Genomic DNA, 25,791 nt, shown 5'->3' on the forward strand with positions numbered 1-25,791 from the left:
CTAGGTTAACAGCCCTTGGTGTGCTCCGTGAGGACTTCAAGAAGGAAGAGACGTGCGTCTTCACGGGGTGCCATGAGTTCACGGCTTCCGGCAGCGAACTCAAACCTCTGATGGCGTCCATCATCCTTGCATTCGCTTATGGCTGGACTGACACTTGGCGGATCCGTTCTGCGTGTGGCGTCTTTGCATTTGGCCTCCTCGAGTACGTCTTGTCTCGCACATGGATTGTGACCCATAGATGTGAATGGAGTTTTGCTCAACGGGAACTCATCAGCCACTTCCCGACGAACATCTTCAACAATGATTATCAGGTCTCCCGCTGCACTATGGCAAGTAGCTTCACTCGTTGAGATTCGTATCCCCTCTGACTTCATGTTGGCAGAGTATCATGCGTGCTCTTAAGGATTCATTGGTCAAACATCCGGTGAGTATGAGCTTCTGCATCCTCTTCATTCAGATATGCTTACAATGTTGAGGACTCAGGACGCCGGCTTCTCTCTTTACTTTGCTCTATACCCCCCTCTCAGTGGGAATGCGTAAGGATTTTTTGGGGCCTTTTAATCCATGCGTCTCAACCGGGTGATTACAGAAATTTCAGCTGGATGTCAATCAACGGCTGGCCACAGAATGAAAGCGTCGAGTGGGCAGAACCCATACCAGTCACGTTGAACGGCATAAGCAGCGGTGATTGGGCAGTGAGCTTGCGATCTTTCAAGATTGCTGAGACGGTCGAACAACCCGGCGGACCCGTACTTAGGTACTTGCAAAACACTGAGTACATCTTCAACGGCGCGGAAGGCGTGGAAGTTGTTCTTGACACCGGTGAGCCTCACAGCACACTCGGAGTCATCGAATGAGACTGATGTCATATCCACAGGCGCGAGCACTTCTTGGCTCCCTCGAAACTTTCTCAAACACCTGATATGCAAAGTCTTTCCATCTGCTTACAATCTCAAATTGGACAGGGAGATCGGAGACCACGACCAGGACCCCGAGTGGGGGTCGACGCCTCTCTACAGGCTGGATGATAATGACAACCTGAACTTCAACCCCACGAGTTGTTGGGTTGTGTTAACATTCACAGGACTTCAGGGTACCACTGTCGATGTTCGCGTCCGGGTCATCGACTTCCTTGTGGCTCCACGTCAACGTGGTCATCCTCGACCCTCTTATAAAGAGGGCCTGATACATGCTGCGCCAGCGCAATTGAACGGACGAGGTCTTCTCGGATTGGTATGTGAGCATTGCGATCTTCATTTTGTTCACACCTCAACGATCCAACAGAACCTTTTCCATGCATCATTTGTATCTCTACACAAGCCAGCTATGGGTACCCCGTTTGTACAGATTGCGACCCGGTCTCGCCGCAACCGGAACCTCGAGCTTCTACCTCCAATTATGTAGACGTACTACACTTCTGGATGATTTGTATCGTCTATGTTCGTAGGATCAGAAATGTACTATGTCAGCGATCGACAGTAGCCGTGACCACGAGTCGCATCATGTTTGATCTCCATGGAGCATTCATCGACATGCTCCCGGCCATGCCGACGTCATGGGAGCCATACATTGGGAGTGATTGGATCAATAAGTACAACAGCATAGGCCCGAGCTCTATGTCTCACACATTCATGGTCTATACCCATACCCACTGAAACCATATCAGCACCTTAACCTCCAAGAGCGAAGAGCGTATTCACCTCATGCCCGTATTGGACACCTAAGTCCATTTGCACCTTCCTCTCCCCAATCATGTCATCATGGACGACATCAAAGATCCGCCATCTGATCTGAAAATATTGGTATAGTAGCTGCCATACCTCTTGGAGGGATGGGCTGAGCATGCGCACAAACGTCGTCGCCGCTGCGAGTAAGTTATGCTCAAACCCATTCGGAAGGGCGCTATTGTAGAGGGTATATGATTTCCCTGAGCGTTCGTACCAAGGAGCAGGCGCTCCTGGAAAGTCCAAGTGAATCTTGAGGATACGCAGGTTGGAAAGTGATGCTAAGGGTCGGGCGATATCAAGCTGATTGTTGCAGCATATTGAGCTATGTGCAACAGAATGTATACGTAGTCACGTACCATTGGGATCTCCATATCCCCATCTGAGCGGTATCGATGTAGTTCGAGCGTCGTGAGAAGACAGAAGTTGGATGTTATGTGTGACAGGAGCGACAGCTCAGTACTGTCCGAGCAGTATTCGATTCCAAGCGTCTGTAGATGAGGCATGTAGCAACGGCTCAGAATGCGTAATAAGACCGATGGTGATGGAGGAGGAGAGTACGATCTCAGTTGTTCAGGTTCATAGTTGACTTCTTGCCATCGTCGAATGCACAGATGCGGCCAAGGTCGTAATTCGAGCGTCTGCATGGTAGATGGCAGGTGTTCGTAGATTTCGTCCTCTGGATCGGGATGAGAAACTGAGAGACTGTCAAGATAGGGCCAGGGGTATGAGGCACGGAAGCCTCTGGGCCACAGTGCGATGGCGCTCGCACTCGCCTGCTCCATCAGCTCAAGGGAGAGGACACGTAGATTGGGCATGCATGCGAACAGATTGATGATGGGGTCATGTGGGGAAGTCCAATGGATACCCCGCAATCGGAGCTCGCGGAGGCGGGGCCAGTCCAGTAGCGGGACGATATGCAGGGGGGCAGGCTCGGAAGGAAGTGACAGCGTCTCCAACGAGAGATGGAACGACCGAAGCATGCGATCGAGTGCATCAACCTCCGAAGATAGACTATACGGATACCGTATGTTCGGAAGGCGATATTCGAGGCAGGTGAGGGGCGCATGCGGGTTTACCAGGGGTGTCGCTGTATTCTCCGGAGGTATCGGACAGACATGGATCCGATCGAGGACCAGCCGTGTGAGATGTGGGAGAGACAGTAAACCGCATAGTGTCTCCCAGGTAAGGCCATGTCCGTATACATGGGACTCCTCGGGGCGAATCACGACCTCGGATAGACGGGGCATGTTGTGCAGAGCATGGCAAAGACTCGGGATGGCCAGTGCACCGCAAATCACGTCCGAGTCTTGCGGCTTGTCGATGTCGTGGCCCCACTGGTCTTCCATAGGGTAGCTGTCGACGCAGCGACACGAGAGGGTTATCGTTCTATGCAATTTTAGCGCAAGCATCCTCGCTGGACTGTACGAACGTACCGAATGTGAGGCCATAGAGTGCACGGTACCAACGACTCATCGGAGGCGATTCCAACAGAATTTCCTAGCACTTGCCGGCATCGACCAAAGAGCACCGGCATTGCCAACTCGCGGAGCCTCCTGCATGTGCAAGATAGACATATGGCGGTGCGAGAATCAAGCTCATGGTAGCTGGCCACGGACATCACGGTTATGTGTTCGAAAAGACGGAGAATGGAATAGTCGTCCAAACTGAGGATCCTAGTAAGCCGTAAGCTCATGGTGCTCGATGCATATAGTGAAAAGAGTCGACTTACGAGTAAGTAGACATGTGCGGCGAGCAAGTCGTCGGCGGAGGACCTGGAACGTGGAGTCTCGCGAGATGGAGCAAGGAGTGTGGATTAGGCGCACATGCGGCATTTGGCGCCGCGCCGCACGGGCCTGGGAAATGCGGTTCTTCTCCTCCACCTTGACGATGTGCTCTCGCTCCGCACTCAACATTTCGCCTCAATTCCTCTTGCTACCTCCCTTCCAGAATATGCAAATCTAATGGTGCTCACCATGTCCTTTTTTTGAAACCGCACAAGGACGCGATTGCCTTACTTTCCCCGGGAACGCTCCTCCTCTGTCGCGCTCTGGTCGCGCCATCCGCCAGCGTCGCTCCTGGGACAAGTAGACAGCTGCGCTTACCATGCGAATCCTTTGGCTGTGCCTCTCTAAATGGCACAAGTCAGCCTGGTGAGTGCATCAGGACCCGGGCACACTCTGTCTTGCAGCGAACTTACTCACTAGCGAGCATCTGTAGAATCGACGCCATCCCCAAGCTTCCTACGATTGCTCCCTCTTCGTCTCCGCGAAACATTTACCCCTCTGCAGCATACCCCGTCTACCGAACATTGTCGCGTCCCCCATCCCTTAAATTATGAGCAACCAGTGTCACCAGATCTGCCTACTACCCTCCCAATGGACCTCTCCTTCTCGTGACCTCGCCCGGCACTCAGTCTCCGAAGTGGCGTATGCATAGTTAGCGCGACGACCTGGGCAAAGTTCCGTGACATTGGTTCTCCGATCGACATACGGTACGCATTCACAAGCCCGCGACCGCGTCGTTGCACGTCCATGCCATCCGCACCCTCATACCATCTCCCCGTCCCTTGTCCAGCTCTGCTGCTCGAAGACATCCCCACACGCGCCCACCCTCTCGGACTCAACAACGTGGCCCCGCGCAGACTGAGCTGCATCTTCATGCCCGCGCTTCTTCGACCCGCTGCTCTTCGCTGTTCAGCCGAACTTGCCGTGTGTGAATTCGACCTCCCCGAGTCTGCTCGTTCGAGCAATCCAGGGTGTCCCGAGCGCAGATGACCATGCCATTAGTATACGACAGCTCACGATGCGAATCGTCCCACGGATACGTCTTGGATGGCAACATCGTACCGACTGGTGGATGGGCCAACACGACGCGATCTCACTCCCAGGATGATACTCGCTGTCCTCGGCTTGAACAGAGCGGACATCCCGGTGCGGTCTACAGTCGCCTTCAGCGACGGCTTTTGTACGTGGTATTCGTGCGTTAGCGCCTTTCCCCACCTCACGCTCTCGTAGAGCTCTCGACGTCCTCAATGAGCTCCCCGGTCCATACGAACAGACGTGCATATGGTTCGTCCGGTACCCCTTGAAGACGTCCACTCGCGCTCCTGCTTGGATCGCATTATGAGAGGCCTATACACGAAGGCGCTGGACACGCGGACTTCTTCGCAAGCGCCGCATGTCGATTCGTCACTGCAAAGGGCAGCGCCGAGTCCTGTAAACCTGCGGCGAAGGAACGTAGACCAGTCCATGAGGAGTACCGTGTGTTGCCGGGGAAGGTGAGCTGTTCTTTAGACGCTACCAGGATCGTCACTGATATCTCACGCGCCAGTGTCTACTACTTCAGCTAGGGGGTCGCGCACAGACGATACATGTCGAGGATCCAGGCCCCAACATCCCGTCTCGAACCATGTGAGGGTACGGCCGTTGGCGGCGTCGGACGCGTGCGATGAGTGGTGCGCAGTGGTCTACTCGAACCGTGCAGACTTGGCTTACCTTCCAACGCTGCCCTGTCCACTCCAGCCTATCGTCTGTTTGGAGCTCAATCATAGCAGGCTCTTTCGGAGGCTGGTAAGCGCGGACTTACTCTGAAGTCAGGGCAGGACTAACGAGCACGTAGCAGGACTACGTGGATTCTAGCCTTGCGCTGACGAATGACCGCGCAAGAGTCATGAAGACCAATGCACTCTTCACGCATCGTCCGGTTCATCGACCACGTGCTGAGCTCGAGCTCCGCGGCGTATCTCTTCGAGTCCACGATGAGCACTCTACCTTCCGGTTCGACTCGCTGGCGCATCTGCATCACATCCTAGGCTAGTAGGCTGCAGCCTGCAAGCCTTTGTGATCGGCGCACTTGCGGGCGCTTCGATCCCACCCAAGTGAGCCAGTATTCGAGATGTGAGGCCTTGAGGACCGGGCCTGAGTCACGGCAGGTACAAGACCAGCTGTTTCGACGTTGCTGCAACACAAGTTACAAGGGATGGCAGCATCTCCAGCGCATGCATCGCTGGGGGTCTGGTTAGCGCTGGAGAGCCGAGATACAGGCTATACAGAACCGCTCGTCGAGGGCTTCAGCCTGAGGGGCATGTCTTCTGAGGTACGTGTACACAACTCAGTCAAGCTTACCCTCAACGTCACTCACCATTCTGTCGACCATCACTGCAGGTCCGACTGTTCCGCCGCTCATCGTCGAGCTGGCCATCTGCCTTAGCTGTCTTGTCGAATCCATGGCGGGATGTAGTCGGAGCTAGATGATCCCGCTCGATAGGCCCTACCCCTGGTCAGCTCGCAGTCATCTCAAGATCCACCTTCGTATCAAGTGTTCGGAGGGTGCTTCCGTAGCCATCGAAATACGAGACCTTCGCAAGCTGTCGAAGGACCACCTACTTCAGCTAGTCATGGATCCTGCGATTCTATTATGCCGTAGTAAGGTATGTCTCACCCTTCGCTCTGCATATGGGTCTTGTGTCTTATACGACTCCGTATATAGTCCGGATGCCGAGCTCCGATGGCCACTAGTTGGGCGCTTCGAAGACCGAGAGACGACCGCAACTGGGTCGTCTATCACGTACCTGAGGAGACGAGCGAGACCTTATCAAGCATTGCTCCTCGTAGAACTGTGACGACGCCGACAAAGAAGCCGAACAGACTACTCGCTGTGGTGACCCAGTCGACGATTCAGCCCGGAGCCGCAGTCTATCCCAGAGCACACACGCCACAGTCAGAAGATCAGCCATCGCGTACGATCAGCCAGAGGTCCCAGAAGCTGAGGATACGATACGCCAGCAAGACTGAGGTCGCCAGAGCTACGTCGGGTGACTACATGCTGCATATATCCACCTGCGGAGCGCATACATGGCGCGACGACGTCCCTCGTACCTCGCTTCATTCCGCTGCAGTCTTGTTTGCGACAGTTGGACACCTAGCGACCCTCCTGATCGACCGGACTGTGACGAAGGACGACGCACCGAGGTATTGTGCCTTGCTACGGCTATGTTGTCATTCTTCGTCCGTTGCAACGCCCGTGGGGCTAGGTCCTACGGGGTCGTCGACGAGGAAGGTGCAGACAAAGAGGATGAGGCTCGCGGTCATGATGGGGAAGAGGGAAGGGGACAAGTGCATGAGACCTCCCCAGTTCAGGCTTATATACTGTCACAGGTGGAGGTGGCTTCGACGTCGATCTTGAGCGGGAGGGTCACGTGCGCTACGTCCCAGCGCGTTTACGATGGCGTCGTCGAACGCGAAAATATTACCGGGCCCTCCTCCCTTCTCTCGCTGATGTAGTCTTGAGACCTGCGTGGACAATCTTAAACCCCGCAATATGACCGCAGTCTTCACTCTCATCTCGATGGCGTCCCGGAGGCCCCTTGGCGACCGCCCTGCGAGTGCCTAGACGCCGAGCCCTGCAACTAGCTGGCACTTCCAAGTTGCTTCGTCTGTCTTCCGTCTCACCTTTGCTCTCTCAATACCGATCCGTCATCCAGTTTGTACTGGCCCCCGAAGACATTCCTCCGGCAGTCCGGCAGTCTGGGTATCAGGGACCGGACTTGGGTGACAGCCCGTTCAGGATCTCCTTCGACCTGCACTCTTTGAAACGTAGTGTACCCATTACGCCTCTTGCCTCTCCAGCGACGTCAAGCATACCTACGAAAGCGGGCCCTCCTAAGCGCCATCATTTCAGCGAACTCTTACCTATAATTCCTGTCTGTCCAGCCTACGCGCACACGCTGGCATAATGTCCCTTCAATGTCGACTGCTTTGACCTATTAGTCTCCTGAAGGTCTACGACCGTTGATAAGTATGTTGTAGACGCATCATGCATGTTCTGATTCTCCCTACTGTGGGCCAGCCAACGACGAGCTATACCGCTGGATTACTAAACATGGATTGTATCGGGCTTTATTGACATGATTTGCTTCGCTAACTTCACCGGGAGAGCACAGAACGTGCGTAGGAAGTTGGAACAGTCATAGACGAGAACACTGTACTCGATTAATCCTACATGATACTTACGTGACGACCACCAACGCGACAGCGAATTCTCTTATCAGACTGGTATCAAAGACGATGCACACGGCCGAGTACCACAACTACCATCCCGCCCCAATCATCAGAGATCGACCTCGGCGCTCTCCTTCGCGGTCGTCGGCCGTATCAGCTTGCCGTCCAGCCCGAACGTCTTGACACCAACGTTCTCGAGCGGCGGGATGGTGGCGGATGCAGTGCGCGTGTGCGACACCATAGGAGTCGTACGCCACACGCATCGCCGGCTTTGTGGGGGCGATGAACGAAATCGAGTTCGTCGAGTCCATAAACACGTCGTAAAAGTCTAGGTTTAGCGGCATGAGGAAGAAGCTCGACACGGTGAGCTTCGTGCGCGTGTTGGACGGGTCCTCGTTCTGCGGAAGGTGGTACACGCTGACGTTGACCCATGCGACGAGGTCGGCCTGCGTGATATTCTTGCTGTCGAAGAACTTGTAGAAGTTGATGACGGGGTCGTCCGGCGCATGCATGTTCCACTGGCAGCTCGACGTCGGCTCGCCCAGTTGGCGTTGTTCACAAGACGCTTGAAGTCAAATACAGTCTGGGGCAGCGCGGAGGTCAATAGAGACATACGGTGAGGTGTGAGCGGGTAACACCTACGTTGTCGATCGGCGAGTGACCAGGGTAGATGACGTAGCCACGAGGTTTGCCCACGGCTGAGAGCCTCTCTGTTGACGAGCCGCCCTGGAGGTTCGGGTGGTACTTGAGGAGCGCATTGTTCTCGTTCTCGATGGATGTCTTCGAGATCTTCTGCTGGATGGCATTACTGCCCAATTCGTCCTCGAACCCAGAGGGCCCGTTGGTCTAGTCTGGGTCAAATCTCCGACAGCTTGCGCACCGACTTCTTGCTGCTCACAGGAATAGGTCCAATGCGGATGAGGTAGTCCCGGACGTATAGTTCGGCCTGGGCGCCATCATGGACGACGACATGCGCACAGCGCTCCGCGGGTTTGTCGTGTTGAGTTGCCGGAAGCGGAGACCTGAAAAGACGTCGAGTGTGGGCCAGGGAGATGGTCGGGGTCGCGAGGGGCCAGTGGCTGGGAATGCTGGCGTGCTCCAGTCGCCGCGACAGGATCTTGGTGGTGTAGTCGGGCGTGATAGGGCGTTGGAGCTGCTCTTCTGCGAGACGAGACAGTGCAGTGCTGAGCTATGCAGAACGAGAGGAGATGAGTGAAGCATGCTTACCTTTCGAGGGGCCCAGAGTCGCGAATAGAGCTCGTGAGACCGGCTGGCAGCCACGTTGAGTGAGACGGGCGCAACTGTGTTGCGGAGGGTCAGTGCATGGTGGGAGTCGTAATAGAGATGACACAGCCTGACGTGAGGGTCGTTGAATCGCAGCGGTGACGCTTATGAAAAGGGAAGGTGCCACGGCGGGTTTTCTTGCGAGCGTGATGGCTCCATCGGCGTGTGCCATGGTGGACGCACCCAGTCATATAGCTAGCATACCGTAATTCGCAGGTGGCCGTCGATACAGAGTAATCATGGACACGTACTCACCTGAGGTAGGCCTCACGAAACTCCCCGACTCGATGTTCTCCAACCCCACGTTCCGGAACCGGTTGGTGAGCTCCTTCACTGCGGGCGGAATCACCGCTGACTCGTTCTGCAGACTGTCACGGGGGCTAACTTCAGCTATTTGATGGGGTGGTGAGCCTCCGTGGCGTATGTGCAAGCCTGTAAAACGGTGAGACTCCGGCAAGCCTGAGCTTGGTCGTCGTGGGTCGAGGTCGAATCCCGGCGTAGATGCTGCGGCTTGACGGAGCTGGTCACCAGCATTGATTGCGCCGTGGGATGTTGTGGGCGTGGAGATCGAAGATGGCGTCTTTGGAAACAATGCGATGGTGGGTTGGCGTTGGCGTCGGCGTTGGTCGCGGTCGCGTACTTGAGTACAGGCTGAGCGCTGAGGAAGAGAGGCAAATCAGACGCTGACTTCAAGCCGGCCCGAATCTCTTCTTGCGTAGGTTCGAATTCGCCAGACGCACAATCGTATTTCAATTTGGTACGTTCAAGCTGATACTCGTTTATGTTCACAGCCCATGGTTTCTTGCGGGAGACGGAGGCAGACGCAGACGAGGTGAGGGTACAATGGGAGGGGACAGCAGAGGGAAGGGAGGATCGCAGATGCAGTGAGTGTATATAAAACTTCGTTCTGCAAGCACGGGTCAGCGGGAGTCCAGCGGGAGTCCGAGGTGCCAGAAACAGTAAAGCGGGTGTGGGGGACTCGAGCCTGCCTTCCAACAACTCGACTGCCGGAGCAAAACTACAAGGCATTCCTGAAGAGTTCCATTGACATCTGACAACGACAAATTGAGATAGCCTCCCCAACTGTAATGCGCGGTCGAGTGTCTGTCTGGTGAGCGGCGGCCTGCTTTCGTGCGATCCGTAAGAATCAGGGCAAGGTGCTGAAGATGTTCTCAGAAGTACATCGCAGCTGCAATCTCCCCTCTGCACCCGCAGCTGCTCCATCTGTAACTCCTCGCCCTCCACCTTCCATATTGCCGTAATCACACCAATGCTGTTGTTGGGCTTCATGGGCTTCATGATCACAGTGTCGCCAACGCTAAAGACCGTTGGGGTGCCAACATCGCTCTTCCGCTTGCGCGTGCTTTTGCCATAAGTCTTAATCGGGGCACGGGCAGTGTGGTTGGCATTACGGCTAAAGGTGGCCAGAGAGGACGGCGATGTCGGGCTTTCCGAGCGAGGAGCTAACGAGGTCGACTTGAGGCAGGTTTCGGGTAGACTTCCGTCGAGGTGTATTTGGTTGAGACATCTGGATGCGCGGCAGATGACGGAGTCAGCGCTAGGAGGTGGGAGAGGACAAGAGAGAAACCACGGGCCGGGACGCGACTTGAAGAACACGCGTCTGAGATGTGATTGCCTGTGACGCGACGCGTCGGTAACGCGCGTCGATCGCGTGGGAAGGGCGGCTTCAAGGTCTACATGGTATCTACGGGCGCGGCCTCTCCCCATCCCCCATCTTCGCGACCATGTCTTCAGCTCGATCTATGCATATACAAGCTTTATTGACATCCGAAGTCTATCTGGCTCTTACTGTGTCTTTGAAACCTGCATCTAGGTCTCGAGCTTGAAGTAGCTCATAGGAGAATTTGAGATGTCACCGTGAGTTATTGCTTTAGTTGTGTCGATAAATGACATACTCACAAGACAATCCTTGTCAATACTGCCTCGTAACGAAGTAAAGTGCATCTCTGGTCATCACCCATTCACTCTCATCGGACTTACTTGTCGATACCCATAATATCTGGCAGACGAGCGCGTCTCTCGTGCTCCTCCGGTTACTCGGGCCTCCTCGCAACGACCTTACGGCATGAAGGACTGTGTCAGTACACATATTAATGTGTCCGTCTGCGCCCGCAATCACACTGCGCAAAATCCTGGATATCTATGCTTGAAGCCTCATACACATGACCGAGTCCAACTAGACCAATGGATCGACTTGCTTCTACCCGTCTCCCGTACCCCACTGGCGGCGTTGTAAGGTCTCTCTCTCACTGCAGCATGAAACCTATGCAAAGCTCCGAAGGACTACGGAAGCTTGTCCACCACGAGACCCACTCCGCAACACATATGCTCCGATTCGCATGCCGACCTCTATTCCCTTGTGTCGCTCTGAGATGCTCGGCATGGATGGCTATGTTCATCGCCATCGACACTGGCCGGTTTCTGCTTTGGAAACACCTTCAGCCCATGCCGAATGTCCCCAACGAAAAGGCGGTGCCGTCTCTCTTGGCACGTGACACAACTGGCTCCGGTGGGGCGCTCCGAATGCAAGCTTATAGCTGACGGACGAGTTCGACGCGCCGAACCACTTCATTCCAGCCGTCATGGCAAACGTTTTCCAAGCTGTCGACAGCGGCGAACCTACTCTATCTGAAGAATTTGTCCAAGAGTGCTTCCACTCGTACCTCAAGTCGTCGTTGACCCACGCCAAGGTGGAGGGGTTGTTGGATGAGGATACCCTTGCAAGCGCAGCGGCCGATCTCATGATAACTGGTACGTCCTGGTTCTGCTCGATCTTGTCCAGGGATTCATCTGGGTGCGCAGGCCCTGCACTGTGTCTATACTTTGCTGCACTACGATCAACCACGAACCCTCCCTCTGTCCCCCTTCCCCGCCGCGGAAAGAACGGCGCGTCATTGGCACCCGCGGATCTCTCTCTCACGAACTGCCCCCCTGCCTTTCGCCAGTTTCTCCTAGTCTGGTCGCAAGTCGTGCCATCCATCCAGGCTCTCACCCCAGAGCACCAGCACGACCTTGCTCGGATCATCTGCGGGCTGGAGCCAATCTCGTCGCCCCTCAATCCCCGCCTAAATGGCATTGCTGCGGATTTGCGCGCTGTGGCGATTGAGATCAGTATGCGCCGCACCTTCCAGGAGAAGTACGCGGGTGACCTCCAGGTCGCCCTTGACAGCGGCGGGGCGGGGCGGTCCCCAGGTGGAAGATCTCTGCAGGCGAGTTTTGTTCCTCCCCCAAGCTATGACGACCCTTCCCCGCACCCGAGCGTTCCGCCATCGCCACAGCCATCATCTACCCTGCACCTCCCGCCCATTCTGCCCTTGCAAGTCCCTCCCAGTCCTTCGCGCCGCGCCGGTCACTCGCCCACCCCATCCACCTCTTCTATCGGGAGCTCTGCACGGTCCCCCTCGCCGCGCTCAGACGTGTTCTCACCCACCATCCTCGCAGAGGACGTCCCCGGGATCGAGTTCATCCGCGAAACGCTCTACGCAGCGCTAGCCGAGGTCCTCGCGCGCAAACTACACCTCCGGCGGCTCCTCCGCACAGACCCGACCCGCGCATACTTTGCCGCCGTCGCGCTCGCGATCACAGATGTCGCTGCGTCGGCCGCAACCCGCCCCGACGCGAGCTCAAAGACGATCGCAGACCTCCTCCCGCCCGACTCGCCGCGCCGCGCGCAGCTGATTGCGGAGACGGAAGGCCCCGTCCTGCGCGGGGTGCTCGGGCAGACGCTCGCGCTCAAGGACTGCCCAGACCCGCTGAAGCCGTTCATGGCGGAGCTGTGTGCGATCGGGAAGGCGCTGCACGAGATGGAGGACGCGGACTCGGAGACGGCGGTTAGGGCACTGCAGCGCGGGGAGGAGCCGCCGACGCCGCGGCTGGAGCGTGTGTATGATATTCTGGAGAAGGGGGTCGGACACGCGTATCGCCCGGAGGACGTTGGGCGGGAGGGGAGGGACGGGCCGGCGGATTTGAGGAGACGGAAGACAAGCACGGAGGGGAGGGCGGTCGCGTTTGCGAATCGGATCAATGGGCTGGCGTTGGGGATGACGAAGCTGAGGGCGTTCAGGGAGAGGCAGGAGATCGTGTTCAAGGTGCTGGCGGGCGTGGGGTCGTAGCTGGTGTGCTTGAGCTTTAGCTGTACTTACGACTTTAGTTCTGACGATGGCGTTGTAGCTTGTAGGTGTTGTACTTATGCCTATGTGATATCCCTGTATCGTGCTATACCTAGGATACATTCGACCTAATTGCATGTTGTTGCTGTCTTTTCGCTGGAGACTGTTCGCCCTGGTGCGGCCTTGCCACGGTCAAAACTCAGGTGCATTTCCTCATTTGTTTGGTTCCCCCATGCTGACAGACTTACTCCCTTTCGCAGAAGCCCGTATGTGCGATGGCGACATTTGTCTCGTATCACTGCGGCCGATCGACTGAGGGAGTGTATGTTCAAGTTGATGTCGTTAAACGTCAATCTCGCACACAGAAGTTCTCTGTCAAACTACGAATCACCACCTCGTCCCAACCGTCAAGATGGTCATCTCCGGGAACATCATACATACAACTCCGGTCCGACATCGAGGTCAACGCCAACACGGCGTTCCAACCCATACTGCAAGTAGCAGTTCGCCCAAGCTATATCCATGCGGCGCAGGTATGGAAACGTCGGCGATCAATGAAGCTCAGCTCAAATCAATGTCCGGGTCCGCAGCTTCTCGACATGATCTGAGACTCCCCAACATGATACGGCGTGGATTGTCGGACTCGCCACAACTGCCATGCGGCAACTATCACCACAGCTCGTTCATGAGCATCCGCGGGACGGCGAGTCGGTAGTTGCATGGGTATCTGCGTGGCAGTCACGTCTCATAGCAACACTGTACAACGAAGCGGCGCTCAACACCATATGCAGAACTCGGGCTGCCACGCATCCTTCGAAACCCGCCGCAGGCTCTTCATGACCAGCTTGTCAATCTGTACTTCACGCCCGTTATACCGCATTGGCCGACCTGCTTGTCGAGCGAGGTCCTGTATGAGATGTGCATCAGTATTACAACAAGGACACCGGCGGAGACGATGCTCACCATGCAAGTCTTCAACTGTTGCGCCACGCGGAACGCGAGGAGGTTCAGAGTGATCAGCTTTCCGTCCTCCAAGGTGTCGACCTGTCTGATCGCGAATCCGGAGTCTGAGAACTGTTACAAGGCGGAGTGAGTCAACGGGCAGCGGGCATGGTCTGAACACTCGGAAATGAGCTCACATGAAACGCGACGGATAGTCTGGAGTCGACGTCTCTCGGGAACGGGCAGCAGTTCCCGCCAGCGAGCGCGTAGCACCCCATTCGGTGCAGCACCCGGCTTAAGGCGGCCGAGACGGTGATCATGTCGCCCTTGAGATCGACGAACGGGATGTCGCACGGAATCATCTCTTCCTGTGGGCTGTACTCGTCGCGGAAAGGGACGGACGGGAGGTCTAGGCAGATGAAGCGAAGTTGTCTCTGAATGTACCAGCACACGGTCAACGTTACAAGGAAACAGACTTGTGAGATCGCACATACTGCGGATGGTGCGGCGACCGAGAGCATGCTCCGTCTACCAAGGGAGTCGTAGGACATGGGACGTCTGTAGTCGTGCATCGTTTCCGAATCATTACTCGTCCGGGGGCTCTTCAACAGATTCATATTGTCACTGAGCCCTTGTGGATAGACGTTGCGAAGAACTTCTGACAAGGTTCAGATGAGAATGAGGTCATTCAAGAGGCCTCGGGTACGTACTCGCTTGCAAGGATCCGCGGGAAGGAGATGGGGGTATAATAACACAAGTAGTCGCGCTGTCGGGTGCTGGTGATGTGTCCCTTGAGAGCGGGCGTGTAGGCGACTACTGGCCCTGGGACCGGGGAGTGCTTATGAGGCGGCACACGAAGCGCTGTATGTCAAAAAAGCGTCAATTCTGAGCTTCTCTCCCGGAAATGTGGGCGGCAGACGTACCGGAAGCTGAATATGAAGAGCAGAGAAGTGCGGAAGGGAAGTGGGGTGCGTGGTCGCAGCTCTTCCGCGGTAGTGAATAACTATGCACGTTGCCATTCCGCTTATGATAGACGAAGGAACCGGCGGAGAGAGTCAGGCTAAGCCGCCGCTCGAAGGTGAGCGGAACCTACCCCGCTCGTCCTGGGCGGTGGGTAGTCCTGAGGTGATGGGGGTCCGGCGCTGTTGGGACACAAGCAAGCTATGTCAAACAAGACTTTCACATCATTCATGCACAGGAGTCCTGACCAACAAGAAGTTAGGACGAAGCAGTCCGTCGGCGGCCGTCGGCAGACGACTTGGTAGGCGTCGTCATCGTCGCATTGATGCTGTGTGCCGAGTCCGCTTCACCGTTTCACGAGTCTGTAGACGCGTTTTCCCCGAAGCGGGCACATGCAGAGCATGCGACCTCGTTACGACAGCGAACATGGTCGCGGCAGAATGTTGTTGTGTCAGAACTGTAAGCTCTGTGGGAGGCCGGTGACGAGATGATGAGAGTCGAAGACAAGCCGCTGAGGCGCCTATCAGGTACGTGGCTCGTCGGAATCTTCGGATCGGATCTCGATAGCAACCTTCTTGACTTGCGACGATGATGACGCGGCAGCCATGCAGCGCTCACACTTTCCACACCCACTTACAGCTTTTTGGCCGGTGTCTGAGTCAATAGCACCCATCACGTTCTATCATATTCGAGCTCCAGGCGACCATAAGATCAGATAGCAGGCTGGACAAACCCGTCAACCACTTGTCGTATGTCACTCATATCCAGCTCCTAGACTAGTACGCCGACGTCACTTCGATCATGTACGCCAGGCACTTCTTGAGACGAACACTGGTCAAGTTATGACAGAAGCGGCTGCTGCACCAGATCCCAGTCATTCGTCGCTTTCTGTCAGTCCCTGCGTCTGAATGTCGACCCTCTCTCCCTGCCTCCTAACACCGTCGCCAAACGACACATCCCCCTTGCCCACCCCAGACCAATCTCCAGCAGATCTTCGAAATACACAGCACTCAAGCTACCGGCGGCAAGCTCGATCAGCCACGTTATGTGTATATTCGTGTGTGTGGTCGCGATTCGTCTTTCGGCAGTACATTACTGCTGGTGCACAGTACGAACGTGAGTCGACTCCCCGGAAAGCCATTATCGCTGTACTCGATGCTCACGGCAACAATGGCTTCGAACGAGCAATAGTTCGCCTGCGCGGCACCTACTTCGTCCACGAACGCACATGCCATCTCGGACGTCACCTCGGTCTCTCCATCGAACCGCGCCCGCAGAATATGACCGAGGTCTCTGACCCTACCCTCCGCCATCGCGAAGTCGAACCCCGCTGCGGATGTCATGCTCATCGCGGAGCGCGTCGTCCGGGATCTGTTCAACTACCGCTCGGGCTTTGTCCGGGGCAACCCGACCGCGTTGTCACCGGTTATAATGGCCGGGGGCCCCGATGGGCTTGATCGCGAAGTGGTACAGGGACTTGTGTAGTAGCTGTTGGTATACTCAACCGGTGAGTACTAGGTCTCGTCGCTCTACGACCACACTGCTGAATGCGTTGGTGGATGTCTGGTTCGGACAATTTACTAGGAGGCAGCGTGTCCCACTTGCGGTGGCGGAAGCCTCAAGCGAGCATGTCTTCGATGGACAGGAAGGGGAAGGAGAGAAGCTAGAGAAGACCTACAAGCGCTTATGGGGAGACTAGTCGAAGGTACATTTCGAGGTGAGTAACTCGGTTGCTGCTCCACGCCCCTCCCAGCACCAACAAGAGTGCAGCTGCTGTTCCTGGCCACGCCTGTCCTCGTCCTCCCGCCTTTCACCGATATCCCATTCATCATCAGCGTGACGACGACTACCGCACGCCTCACCCACTCCAAGACAGATGCGCAACTCGAAAACATCAGCATGCAAGAGTCGCTGCTTCCTCTGGGGACGTGGTCCTGGGAGGGGTGCGTCAAGACCAATCTCAATGCACTGCAACAGCATGCAGATGCTGACAGACACGTCGTCATAGCATAACTCGTTCTCACTCGAGAAGACGTACTACCTAGAGCTCAGACGGCACCTGGGCCAAGGCTCGATGTACGAAACTGTAGGGCCCCCGGCAGAGCCCGTCTCCGCCGATCTTATTGAGAGGGAGTCGGACGTGAGCAGATGACTGATTGACGTAGCACGCACGATGAATGCTCTGTGATAAATAACGACCTATATTGTGCACCAGCGTCTTGCATAGCTGTTCCACTACCGCAGTTCAACACAGAAAAACAGGACAGCTAACAGTCCTGTCCGGAATTCGTCTTCAAGCAAGCCTTTTAGATACCGTTGTCTGCCTTGATGATCTCAGCCGCTGTATAGGATTGTCAGTCCATGCTTCGCACACGACAATCGCTGCGAGAAGTTGATATTATCTTCATTGCATTCAAGATGTCAGTGGACGCTCGGGGAGAGATGGTAGTGCATACCGCGGATCTGGCCCTCAGTGACAACGTTCGCTCCGGGGAGGAGCTCCCTGGACGAATGTTCCAGTCTGAACGGCGCGCGGACGCACGACGTGCTCAACGGGGTTCCCAATCTGAATCTTGGAATCTGTAGATAATACAAATCACTATGTACGTGCAGTACAGAGTCGGAGTTGACGAGACACGTCACACACACCAGAAGAGCGTGTAAGGACCTCCAACACACGCCGTCGTCGCGCGCTCGCGCACATGCGGCTGTGCATCATCAGCGCTGTGGGTTGGGACGGACGAGTGCACAGGCAGGCGGATGCGAGGAGGTTGGACAACCCGGCCGGGCAGGCGGGGAGGCCCGGGGAGGGGAGCCACGCGAGTTGGGCGGTGATGAACTTTATTGTGATAAACAAAGTCACATGATCGCGTCTATCCCACGGACGCGACGCGTTTAGCGCCCAATGGCTGGTACATAAGCCTCTGCAATCCAAGACCGCCCCCCTGTGGGGTTCCCAAGGTATGATGGGCATCTGCCAAGGGGAAGCCAGATTTTGGCAGCACGGTAACCAGTCGACAGGTTACCGCGCTGCCAAGGATCCAGTATTTGAACGGCGACGTACGGTCAGTCCCTATTTCCTCTTGCCAGACTCGTCCGCGTCATCCACCGTCTTGATGGCTTGCAAAGCCATGAATTCGTAGGTCTCACGTATGTACATGTTACTGACATGCCCGAAAACTGCTGGGATAGGCGAGGGTGAGTCCCCACTGCAGTACTCACCAAAGGGTAGGTCATCCTTGTCTTCGGCGATTGAGATAGCAGGCCGTTTGAACGGCCAAGGAAGCTTGAAGGTCGAGCAGGGTAACTTGAGACGTCCTCTCTTGTGGGAAGAGCCGCTGCACGGGTACTGAGTACTGAGCACGCGTGCGATGTGCGACGCTGATGAGCTGGCGTGTGTGGATTTCGGTCACGCCGCATGCCTGAGGACGCGGCGCTGTATGACGAAGAGTTGTTGTACAGCGCGTCCCTGAGAGTAAGAAGACAGACAAGCGACAAGTCAGAGCAGCAGAAGCAGCGCAGAGCGCAGAGAGAGAAGTTAGTGCAGCACTATGCGCCTCCTGATGTCGTGGGAATCTAAGCTCAGCGAGCGCTCACTGCGGCGACGTCCATCCACCGTCACTCACTGCAGGTCACTCACTCACTAGCTCGAGCCCGAGCCGGTCTTTTCTTGCTGCTGCTGCTGCAGTGTCTTCACGCTTGCACGTCTCCTGCCGGCCGCCTCCATTTGTTCAGCGTTACTAATTTTGTCTGTTCCAACGCCAACGGCCAGGACGAAGACGTAGACATCTCATTCGACGAGCCGAAGACCCCGCGCACGCGCAAACGTGGCGGCGCCGTCTCTCTTATCCTTTCCCCAACACCCAGGACTCTTCGGATCCCCCGACGACCACGCACAAAACAGGACATCCCTCGTGCAGCCCACACCCCACTCCAAGGCACGACATCCCCGTCCGCGTTCGACAATGCCTATGGCTTGATCGTCGCGGGCTGTCCGTCAACAACATGGGCATCTACCCCTCGCTCAGGCTCACAGCGCACGCCGTCCGCGTCCATGTCGTCTGCGTACCCTCCGAGTATATCGCCAGTCCCATGCCCATTGCTCGCCAGGATGCGGAGTGTTATGTGTCGTCAGGGGACGCGCATGCCGAGCCCGGCCCCGACGGAGAGCGCCGCGAGCACACTCGAGGGAGGTGCGGATATCGTCGTGGCATTGGTCGGATAGCGAGAGGACGGACGCTGCCGCGACTATAGTGAGTCTGCCAGCATCTGTGATCGTCATGAGCATGAGATGGGCGTGTATCGCGTCTGCGGGCACAACACCGCAAAGGATGGGCATACGAAGATGAGCTCTGAAGCGGCTTCCCAGCACTTCAGCGGCGCCCAACGCGCGGGCCCTGCAGGCGGCCATGTCTGGTGAGTCGATCGTCACTTGCACGTATAAAAAACTCATGCAGGCTGCGGTGTGCGGATGGACGAGCTCAACCAGATATCACGTATGTTTGTTAACTTGGCCGACGCTCGCCAACTCGAAGCTCGTCGTGCTAGCCATCGCGAACACGATGAACCTCACGGAGCGCGTCATGACCGCAAGCGTGCGCAGCCGCCTGGGCATGGTCCGCATCAACTTCCCGCAGTTCAAGCAGATCGTCCAAGGCGCGCCTCGCCGCATCCAAAGCAGCTCTGCCCGCCAACACCCCAATGTGCTTGCCACGGACACGCGTCGATGAAAGCATCGTCGATCAGCGGCGACGCGCGGCGCGTCCTCGACATTTGCCGGCGCACGATCGAGCTCGTGCACTCGCTGCAGAAGCTTGCCCGGACGGACGACGTGAAGGAGGTGATCAAGGAGAGGCAAAACAGCCCGACGGCGGCGTACCTCCGGGAATTGTCCTTGAATGAGCGGCTGATGCTCGCGGCGCTGATCAGGTGTGTGCGCCAGGAGGGCATAGAGGAGATCAAGTAGTCTGAGCTGAGCACTACCATGTCGTCCATGTTAATCTTCTAGTGAATGACGCAGACCGTTCTCCATCTACCGCCCTCAGAACGTTGTATACTTATGCATGCAATGTGTATGTACTCCACGTGTGGAAGATATCAAGGCGACCACGTGGTCTGATCTGTTAGCTTCGTACGAGTGCTGCCACGCAACCTATCCTCTCCATCGCGAGCATGTCGCAGGCAAACCGGACATCCTCGACGACGCTTAGCAGCGTAGACCTACTGTGAGCTTTGAGCTGTAGACGGAAGGGTCGTATAACCTATGCCACACAGATTTCCATCACAAAGTGCGGAGCAGCGCGCGAGTGGACCTGCCGCACTTGCTTCAAATGTAGAGCTCGGTTCCGACCCATCGGCCAGAAGAGGTGCTGTGCAGGACCTCCTGCAGGAGTGGATGATGGCCGACCGCGACAAGGAGGACAGTGATCTGTTCATCGTAGCCCCTGAAAAAATGGACGCGACATATTTGCTGGAAGATCGAGTCAGTCAACGTGTTTTATTGTTGTTGGTTGCACTGACTGACTACTGACATAGCCAACCGGACTGTCACTCGAGCCGCCGCAAGAGCTCAATATGGACGACATGCCCGCTCAGCCCACTACTGTATGTGACGTGACATCCAATATGCTTTGCCTTGTTCATCTCCAGAGCAGAAAAGAAAAACGAGTCAAAAGCAGTTGGAACGTTCGAAGAGGAAATTGAACTTGAAGATCGCGAACGGGCTGTCAAATCGGGTCAAGGTCATCGGAACCCGCATTGTAGTCGGAGCGTTGCCGATCACAAGCACTGGCTGGGCAGGAGTAGATATGAACCGCCGCACACAGCTCGAATGGCTCCAACAGGCCTGGGAGAAGCGTACGATCGCACACATCATGCTGAACGAGCTCAGATTCGCGAAGATTTCGTACGAAAAGTATGTGGCATCACGTACACCCCAACCTGGTTCTGACGCAGCTGTGGCACAGGGCTACCCCGGTGTTCCTCGTCGATGAGCAAGGTACCGCATACGCGTACAGGAGCTCTATATTCGATTGGATGTTCCGTGTGGAGAACGGCACCACGTTCATGGACAGATTGATAAGCCAAAACGAGGAATACATCTGGAAGAGATGTGGTGACCGAGATACCCTAGCTATCAAAGCCAACCTTCGTGGGTGTCATTGGTATAACGTGATTGGGGTGGATCGGCAGAATAAACCGGTGACAGGGCACTCTCGCTCGCTTTATACACTCGTCTGACCAAATGTGATGCAGGCCCCCGCCTTGACACAGTTTCACCGTAACTTCTACGAAGAAACTGAATGGCTTCTGCAACGCGGCGGCCCAACGGACATCCTCATGTAAGAAGCCTTGATTGTTCTCGCTAATGGCATGACTGAAAGGGTTTGGCAGCCGTCTCGCATCATCCATATTCGAACAACGATTCCCGTCGCTTGTCAAGCGTGTCCGCCACTGTGCTGAATGCCTGAAGCTGATGGACGAGCCCTTTGCACGATACGCTGAGCCAATGTTCGGGTATTGGTATAATTATTGTATTAACGGGGCTCGGGTGGGTGCTGGGGTAGACGGCGTGATGACTCGGCCACATGTGGACGGGAAGAATCTCGCCTTGATGATGTGTGTCGTTTTTGTCTACGGTATGTCTCATATGACACTTTCGCCTATTATTTCTAAGCATCTTCGCAGGCAATTTCAACTATAAGGAGAAGGCCTGGTTGGTTCTGTGGGAAGCGAACGTCATCATCGAACTCCCACCCGGGGTTTTCCTGTTCTACCCTTCCTCGCTCTTTACCCATTTCAATGTGGACATTTGCGGTGAGTTGACTAGCTGTGGTGTTGTGACAGTTACACTGATCTACCTCCCAGATGCCCAATTCTACACGACTAAAGGGGGAGAGTATCCAACACGTGAAAACACAAGCCCTCTCAATGGCGTGCCAGGCAGGGGTTCAATCGTCTTCTTCAACCAAGCGACAATGTTCCAGCTGGCGGAGAAGGGAATGACCGTGGCACAGGGCCGTGCTGCTGGAAAAGACATGACTTGTGACAACAACCCTTTCATCGCTGATCTCCCTGTTCCCCCTGCCATGTAATGTCTGTAGCCCAATATGTACCAGTGTACTTTTCCAGCACGGCATCAGCTAATCTCATATTTTGCCTACAAATTCGTCAGCTGTTTGCAATACCGTGACCGCACCATCCTGTCTCCGCGCTGCAAGTTTGTGGAAGAGATCACATTCTCAACTCCCTGCTGGAGCTATAGCTGGAACTTCATCAAGTCCAGTACAATGTTCTCCTCTATGCCTGTTCCTATTCACATTCTGTGCTCTCCGTGTGAACTGAGCGAAGCAAATCATGCCATTAGAGCCTGGACAGATAATACACATCGACTAATCCGGCCGTATGGCTTGTCGTTGCTGGCCAACTTAGGGAAAATCATAACATGCATCATGGTACGTCTACAATAAACTTATCGACGGTCGTAGGCATTCAGGAGACAAACTGATCAAAGAAATATTCAAGGGACATCGTGCCAGCCTGTGCGGGTAGGTTGGGCAGACAAGAATCAAGGATAAGAGTTTGCGGAGATGATGGCGCGGAGCGGGGCCCACGCCCGCAGATCTGCTTGACGTCGTGGCGTAATAGGTACACACGAATGCGACCACTCCGATATAAGCTGGGGAAGATACCCCAGTCATCGTACATTGCACCGAGTGCAGGTCGAAGTAAATCCCGAACGGGCTGTCATCCGGCCCTCGCATACCCGGACTGCCGGAAGGATGTCTTCTGGGGCCAGTAGAAACTGGATGACCAATCGGTACTCCGAGAGCAGACCACGACTTGGGTCTGGGAGAGTGGATTCGACACCGCGGGCCGTAAATCATATATGTACAATCCTGGTTGGTCTAGACGAATATCGTGTCGAGAGTGAGACGGAAGACAGACGAAGAAACTTGGAAGTGCTAACTAGTTGCAGAGCTCGGCGTCGAGGCACTTGAAGGGCCATTGGCGCTGGGGCCCCTGGGATGCCGTCGAGATGAGACATGCTGCGGGGTTCAAGATTGTCCACGCAGGTATCAAGGCTGCATCAAGCGAGATAAAGGAGGAGGAGGAGGCCCGGGGGGCCGGCACTACTTCAGTCGCATCGACGACGCCACCATAGACGCGACACGATCGGCCGGGCATAGCGCACGTGACCCTCCCGCTCAAGATCGACGTCGAAGCCACCTCCACCTGCGAAAGTATAAAAGCCTGGACTGGGGACGTCTCATGCACTCAGCCCCTTCTCTCTTCCCCATCATGACCGCGATCCTCATCCTTGTCTGGCAGCTTTCTCGTCGACGACCCCGGAGGACCTGGCACCGCGGACCTCACGTCCAACGAACATCAGAGCCTGGACGTAGCAAGGCAGCACAATGCCTCGGTGCGTCGTCCTTCGTCACAGTCGAGTCGATCAGGAGGGTCGCTAGGGGTCCAAGTGTCGCAAACGAGACCGCAGCAGGATGGAGCGAGGTACGTGGGACTTGGTCGCGCCATGTATGCGCTCCGCAGGTGCATATATGCAGCATATAGTCACCCGATGCACTGGGACGTAGCTCCGGCGACCTCAGTCTTGCTGGCGTACCGTATCCTCAGCTTCTTGGACCTCTGGCTGATCGTACTCGATGAATGATCTTCTGCCTGCGGTGTGCTCTGGGATGGACTACGGCTCCGGGCTGAACCGTCGACTAGGTCACCACAGCGAGCACTCTGTTCGGCTTCTTCGGCGTCGTCGCAGTCCTACGTGACTCTGAGGAGGAGTAATGCTTGAGACGGTTTCGCTCGTCTCCTCAGGTACGTGATAGACGATCCAGTTGCGGCCGTCTCTAGGTCTTCGAAGCGCCCGATTAGTGGCCATCGGGGCTCGGCATCCGGACTATGTACGGAGTCGAATGAGACACGACACATGCGGAACGAAGGGTGAGACATACCTCGCTGCAACACGATACAGCGGCAGGCTCCAGGACTAGCTAAGTAAGTAATCCTCCGACAGCTTGCGACGGTCTCGCACTTCGATGGCTACGGAAGCGCGCTCCCCACGCTTGATACGAAGGTGGATTGCCACCGGATCCCCAGAAGATTGCGAGCTGATCAGGTGTCGAGCCTATCGAGCTCGATGTCCCCAGCTACAACCTCCGACTTGACCTCGGGCTCGACCCAGGGTATTCGTCCTCTGCCAAACTGGAGTTTGCGGCCATCAACAAGCCCCGTCGACGCCGCACGCGCCTAGCTCAACGATGAGCGGCGGAACAGTAGGACCTGCCGTGATGGTCGACAGAATGGTGAGTGACGTCTAGGGTAAGCTTGACTGAGTTGTGTACACGTACCTCAGAAGACAGACCCATCAGGCTGAACCCCTCCAGCGCTAACCAGACCCCCAGCGATGCATGCACTGGAGATTCTGCATCCTTGTCACTTGTGTTGCAGCAACGTCGACACAGCGGGTCTTGTTCCTGCCGTGACTCACGCCTTAGGCCCGGTCCTCAAGGCATCACATCTCGAATCCTGGCTCACTTGGGCGGGATCGAAGCGCCCGCAAGTGCGCCGATCACGAAGGCTTGCAGGCTGCAGCCTACTAGCCTAGGATGTGACGCAGATGCGCCAGCGAGTCGAACCGGAAGGTAGAGTGCTCATCGCGGACTCGAAGAGATACGCCGCGGAGCTCGAGCTCAGCACGTGGTCGATGAACCCGATGATGTGTAAAGAGTGCATTGGTCTTCATGACTCTTGCGCGGTCTCCGAATAGTTCCGGAAGAGCCTGCTATGATCGAGCTCCAAACAGACGTTAAGCTGGAGTGGACAGGGCAGCGTAGGAAGGTAAGCCAAGTCCGCACGGTTCGAGTAGGCCACTGCGCACCACTCATCGCAAGCGTTCGACGCCGTCAGCGGCCGTACCCTCACATGGTTCGAGACGGGATGTGGGGGCCCGGATCCTAGACATGTATCGTCTGTGCCCGACCCCCTAGCTGAAGTAGTAGACACTGGGGCGTGAGATGTCAGTGACGATCCTGGTAGCGTCTAAAGAACAGCTCACCTTCCCCGACAACACACGGTACTCCTCATGGGCTGGTCTACGCTTCTTCGCGCAGGCCCGCAGGCGCTGCCCTTTGCAGTGACGAATCCAAGAACGGTCGGTTGCTGGCGAAGAATTCCGCTTGTCCAGAGCCTTGTTGTATAGGCCTCTCGTGATGCGATCCGAGGAGATGCATTACGGTCGCAGACTGCGAGTGGCGACAGCGCCGTTCCTCGCGTATGACTCCAATGATAGGACGAACACGGCGTGTAATACGCACGTCTGTTCATAAGGAAGGGAGTGGGAGCTTGTTGAGGGTATCGAGAACTCGACGAGAGGGTGAAGTGGGGAAAGGAGCTGGCGGAGAGGCGAACGCGGAGACCACGAAGGCGACTGTGGACCGGGATGTCGGCTCTCTTCAAGCCGAGGACAGCGAGCATGATGCTGAGCGAGAGATGGCGTTGCATGTCGTTCATCCAGTGCATTCGGCGCTGTCATCGAGGACGTATCCCGCGGGACGATTCGCATTCCGAGCTGCCACGTACTAACGACATGCTCACGCGCTTGGGACACCCTGAAATGCTCGAAAGGCACGAGCAGAATTGGGAGGTCAAACTCGCACGCGGCACGGTCGGCTGGGCAGCGAAGAGCAGCCGGTGCAAGAAGCGCGGGCGTGGAGGTGCAGCTCAGTCTGC

General features: G+C 56.0%; 11 protein-coding genes across 11 annotated transcripts; 6 read left to right on the forward strand and 5 right to left on the reverse strand.

Moving 5' to 3' along the window:
- The first annotated feature begins 1 nt into the window (after position 1).
- On the forward strand, positions 2-1,657 carry L226DRAFT_277913 (uncharacterized protein). The gene is made up of 7 exons (XM_067673542.1): positions 2-202; positions 275-329; positions 383-424; positions 484-536; positions 590-822; positions 878-1,233; positions 1,285-1,657. The coding sequence occupies exons 1-7, from the start codon at positions 111-113 to the stop codon at positions 1,402-1,404; spliced, it is 951 nt and encodes a 316-aa protein (XP_067529805.1). The 5' UTR covers positions 2-110; the 3' UTR covers positions 1,405-1,657.
- L226DRAFT_616927 (uncharacterized protein) lies at positions 1,297-3,538 on the reverse strand. The gene is made up of 5 exons (XM_067686965.1): positions 3,457-3,538; positions 3,161-3,400; positions 2,084-3,113; positions 1,701-2,027; positions 1,297-1,651 (listed from the first exon to the last, which is right to left on the reverse strand). The coding sequence occupies exons 1-5, from the start codon at positions 3,468-3,470 to the stop codon at positions 1,637-1,639; spliced, it is 1,626 nt and encodes a 541-aa protein (XP_067529806.1). The 5' UTR covers positions 3,471-3,538; the 3' UTR covers positions 1,297-1,636.
- Positions 3,539-7,835: 4,297 nt separating this feature from the next.
- Positions 7,836-9,631, reverse strand: L226DRAFT_616928 (uncharacterized protein; the record flags this gene model as incomplete). The annotated part of the gene is made up of 8 exons (XM_067686966.1): positions 9,262-9,631; positions 9,086-9,205; positions 8,954-9,027; positions 8,625-8,887; positions 8,369-8,572; positions 8,286-8,309; positions 8,042-8,244; positions 7,836-7,995 (listed from the first exon to the last, which is right to left on the reverse strand). The coding sequence occupies exons 2-8, from the start codon at positions 9,199-9,201 to the stop codon at positions 7,836-7,838; spliced, it is 1,044 nt and encodes a 347-aa protein (XP_067529807.1). The 5' UTR covers positions 9,202-9,205; positions 9,262-9,631.
- Positions 9,632-11,613: 1,982 nt separating this feature from the next.
- L226DRAFT_471984 (uncharacterized protein) lies at positions 11,614-13,143 on the forward strand (the record flags this gene model as incomplete). The annotated part of the gene is made up of 2 exons (XM_067676427.1): positions 11,614-11,782; positions 11,834-13,143. The coding sequence occupies 2 exons, from the start codon at positions 11,614-11,616 to the stop codon at positions 13,141-13,143; spliced, it is 1,479 nt and encodes a 492-aa protein (XP_067529808.1).
- Positions 13,144-13,915: 772 nt separating this feature from the next.
- On the reverse strand, positions 13,916-14,633 carry L226DRAFT_575714 (uncharacterized protein; the record flags this gene model as incomplete). The annotated part of the gene is made up of 4 exons (XM_067685242.1): positions 13,916-14,047; positions 14,104-14,214; positions 14,280-14,516; positions 14,577-14,633. The coding sequence occupies 4 exons, from the start codon at positions 14,631-14,633 to the stop codon at positions 13,916-13,918; spliced, it is 537 nt and encodes a 178-aa protein (XP_067529809.1).
- Positions 14,634-15,616: 983 nt separating this feature from the next.
- L226DRAFT_278118 (uncharacterized protein) lies at positions 15,617-16,657 on the forward strand. The gene is made up of 4 exons (XM_067673545.1): positions 15,617-15,791; positions 15,855-16,158; positions 16,234-16,549; positions 16,627-16,657. The coding sequence occupies exons 2-3, from the start codon at positions 15,951-15,953 to the stop codon at positions 16,497-16,499; spliced, it is 474 nt and encodes a 157-aa protein (XP_067529810.1). The 5' UTR covers positions 15,617-15,791; positions 15,855-15,950; the 3' UTR covers positions 16,500-16,549; positions 16,627-16,657.
- On the forward strand, positions 16,409-17,444 carry L226DRAFT_278126 (uncharacterized protein). The gene is made up of 4 exons (XM_067673546.1): positions 16,409-16,549; positions 16,627-16,759; positions 16,813-16,985; positions 17,051-17,444. The coding sequence occupies exons 1-4, from the start codon at positions 16,490-16,492 to the stop codon at positions 17,192-17,194; spliced, it is 510 nt and encodes a 169-aa protein (XP_067529811.1). The 5' UTR covers positions 16,409-16,489; the 3' UTR covers positions 17,195-17,444.
- L226DRAFT_278146 (uncharacterized protein) lies at positions 17,213-18,584 on the reverse strand. Its single transcript, XM_067673547.1, has 3 exons — positions 18,265-18,584; positions 17,499-17,622; positions 17,213-17,444 (listed from the first exon to the last, which is right to left on the reverse strand). The coding sequence occupies exons 1-3, from the start codon at positions 18,460-18,462 to the stop codon at positions 17,377-17,379; spliced, it is 390 nt and encodes a 129-aa protein (XP_067529812.1). The 5' UTR covers positions 18,463-18,584; the 3' UTR covers positions 17,213-17,376.
- Positions 18,585-19,405: 821 nt separating this feature from the next.
- Positions 19,406-20,111, forward strand: L226DRAFT_278178 (uncharacterized protein). The gene has a single exon (XM_067673548.1). It carries the CDS (start codon positions 19,514-19,516, stop codon positions 20,006-20,008), a length of 495 nt encoding a protein of 164 aa, XP_067529813.1. The 5' UTR covers positions 19,406-19,513; the 3' UTR covers positions 20,009-20,111.
- A 151-nt stretch (positions 20,112-20,262) lies between these two features.
- On the forward strand, positions 20,263-22,184 carry L226DRAFT_539921 (uncharacterized protein). The gene is made up of 8 exons (XM_067681762.1): positions 20,263-20,524; positions 20,578-20,646; positions 20,697-20,956; positions 21,009-21,243; positions 21,298-21,383; positions 21,436-21,680; positions 21,730-21,858; positions 21,910-22,184. Exons 1-8 carry the CDS (start codon positions 20,306-20,308, stop codon positions 22,134-22,136), a joined length of 1,470 nt encoding a protein of 489 aa, XP_067529814.1. The 5' UTR covers positions 20,263-20,305; the 3' UTR covers positions 22,137-22,184.
- A 2,638-nt stretch (positions 22,185-24,822) lies between these two features.
- L226DRAFT_278212 (uncharacterized protein) lies at positions 24,823-25,708 on the reverse strand. The gene is made up of 3 exons (XM_067673549.1): positions 25,118-25,708; positions 24,941-25,064; positions 24,823-24,873 (listed from the first exon to the last, which is right to left on the reverse strand). The coding sequence occupies exons 1-2, from the start codon at positions 25,579-25,581 to the stop codon at positions 25,046-25,048; spliced, it is 483 nt and encodes a 160-aa protein (XP_067529815.1). The 5' UTR covers positions 25,582-25,708; the 3' UTR covers positions 24,823-24,873; positions 24,941-25,045.
- Between the last annotated feature and the right edge of the window lie 83 nt (positions 25,709-25,791).

Source organism: Lentinus tigrinus (assembly GCF_003813185.1).
Source record: "Lentinus tigrinus ALCF2SS1-7 unplaced genomic scaffold L226scaffold_49, whole genome shotgun sequence".
Taxonomy (NCBI): Eukaryota; Fungi; Basidiomycota; class Agaricomycetes; order Polyporales; family Polyporaceae; genus Lentinus; species Lentinus tigrinus.

What these genes read in the sequence shown, in the direction of transcription:
- L226DRAFT_277913 (XM_067673542.1), top strand. Translation starts at nt 111, where the DNA reads ATGGCGTCCATCATCCTTGCATTCGCTTATGGCTGGACTGACACTTGG. An exon ending in CCCCCTCTCAGTGGGAATGC is followed by an intron (nt 537 to 589) that starts GTAAGGATTTTT and finishes GGGTGATTACAG; the next exon opens with AAATTTCAGCTGGATGTCAA. An exon ending in GACGAGGTCTTCTCGGATTG is followed by an intron (nt 1,234 to 1,284) that starts GTATGTGAGCAT and finishes ACGATCCAACAG; the next exon opens with AACCTTTTCCATGCATCATT.
- L226DRAFT_616927 (XM_067686965.1), bottom strand. An exon ending in ACTCTATGGCCTCACATTCG is followed by an intron (nt 3,114 to 3,160) that starts GTACGTTCGTAC and finishes AAAATTGCATAG; the next exon opens with AACGATAACCCTCTCGTGTC. An exon ending in GGGATATGGAGATCCCAATG is followed by an intron (nt 2,028 to 2,083) that starts GTACGTGACTAC and finishes TGCAACAATCAG; the next exon opens with CTTGATATCGCCCGACCCTT.
- L226DRAFT_278118 (XM_067673545.1), top strand. Translation starts at nt 15,951, where the DNA reads ATGTCGACCCTCTCTCCCTGCCTCCTAACACCGTCGCCAAACGACACA. An exon ending in TGCTGGTGCACAGTACGAAC is followed by an intron (nt 16,159 to 16,233) that starts GTGAGTCGACTC and finishes AACGAGCAATAG; the next exon opens with TTCGCCTGCGCGGCACCTAC.
- L226DRAFT_278126 (XM_067673546.1), top strand. Translation starts at nt 16,490, where the DNA reads ATGGGCTTGATCGCGAAGTGGTACAGGGACTTGTGTAGTAGCTGTTGG. An exon ending in GCTGTTGGTATACTCAACCG is followed by an intron (nt 16,550 to 16,626) that starts GTGAGTACTAGG and finishes ACAATTTACTAG; the next exon opens with GAGGCAGCGTGTCCCACTTG. An exon ending in AGTCGAAGGTACATTTCGAG is followed by an intron (nt 16,760 to 16,812) that starts GTGAGTAACTCG and finishes ACAAGAGTGCAG; the next exon opens with CTGCTGTTCCTGGCCACGCC.
- L226DRAFT_278146 (XM_067673547.1), bottom strand. Translation starts at nt 18,462, where the DNA reads ATGCGGCGTGACCGAAATCCACACACGCCAGCTCATCAGCGTCGCACA. An exon ending in CAAGGATGACCTACCCTTTG is followed by an intron (nt 17,623 to 18,264) that starts GTGAGTACTGCA and finishes TATTATCTACAG; the next exon opens with ATTCCAAGATTCAGATTGGG. An exon ending in CACTGAGGGCCAGATCCGCG is followed by an intron (nt 17,445 to 17,498) that starts GTATGCACTACC and finishes AATGCAATGAAG; the next exon opens with ATAATATCAACTTCTCGCAG.
- L226DRAFT_278178 (XM_067673548.1), top strand. Translation starts at nt 19,514, where the DNA reads ATGGACGAGCTCAACCAGATATCACGTATGTTTGTTAACTTGGCCGAC.
- L226DRAFT_539921 (XM_067681762.1), top strand. Translation starts at nt 20,306, where the DNA reads ATGCCACACAGATTTCCATCACAAAGTGCGGAGCAGCGCGCGAGTGGA. An exon ending in CATATTTGCTGGAAGATCGA is followed by an intron (nt 20,525 to 20,577) that starts GTCAGTCAACGT and finishes CTACTGACATAG; the next exon opens with CCAACCGGACTGTCACTCGA. An exon ending in GTGTGTCGTTTTTGTCTACG is followed by an intron (nt 21,681 to 21,729) that starts GTATGTCTCATA and finishes GCATCTTCGCAG; the next exon opens with GCAATTTCAACTATAAGGAG.
- L226DRAFT_278212 (XM_067673549.1), bottom strand. Translation starts at nt 25,581, where the DNA reads ATGCACTGGATGAACGACATGCAACGCCATCTCTCGCTCAGCATCATG.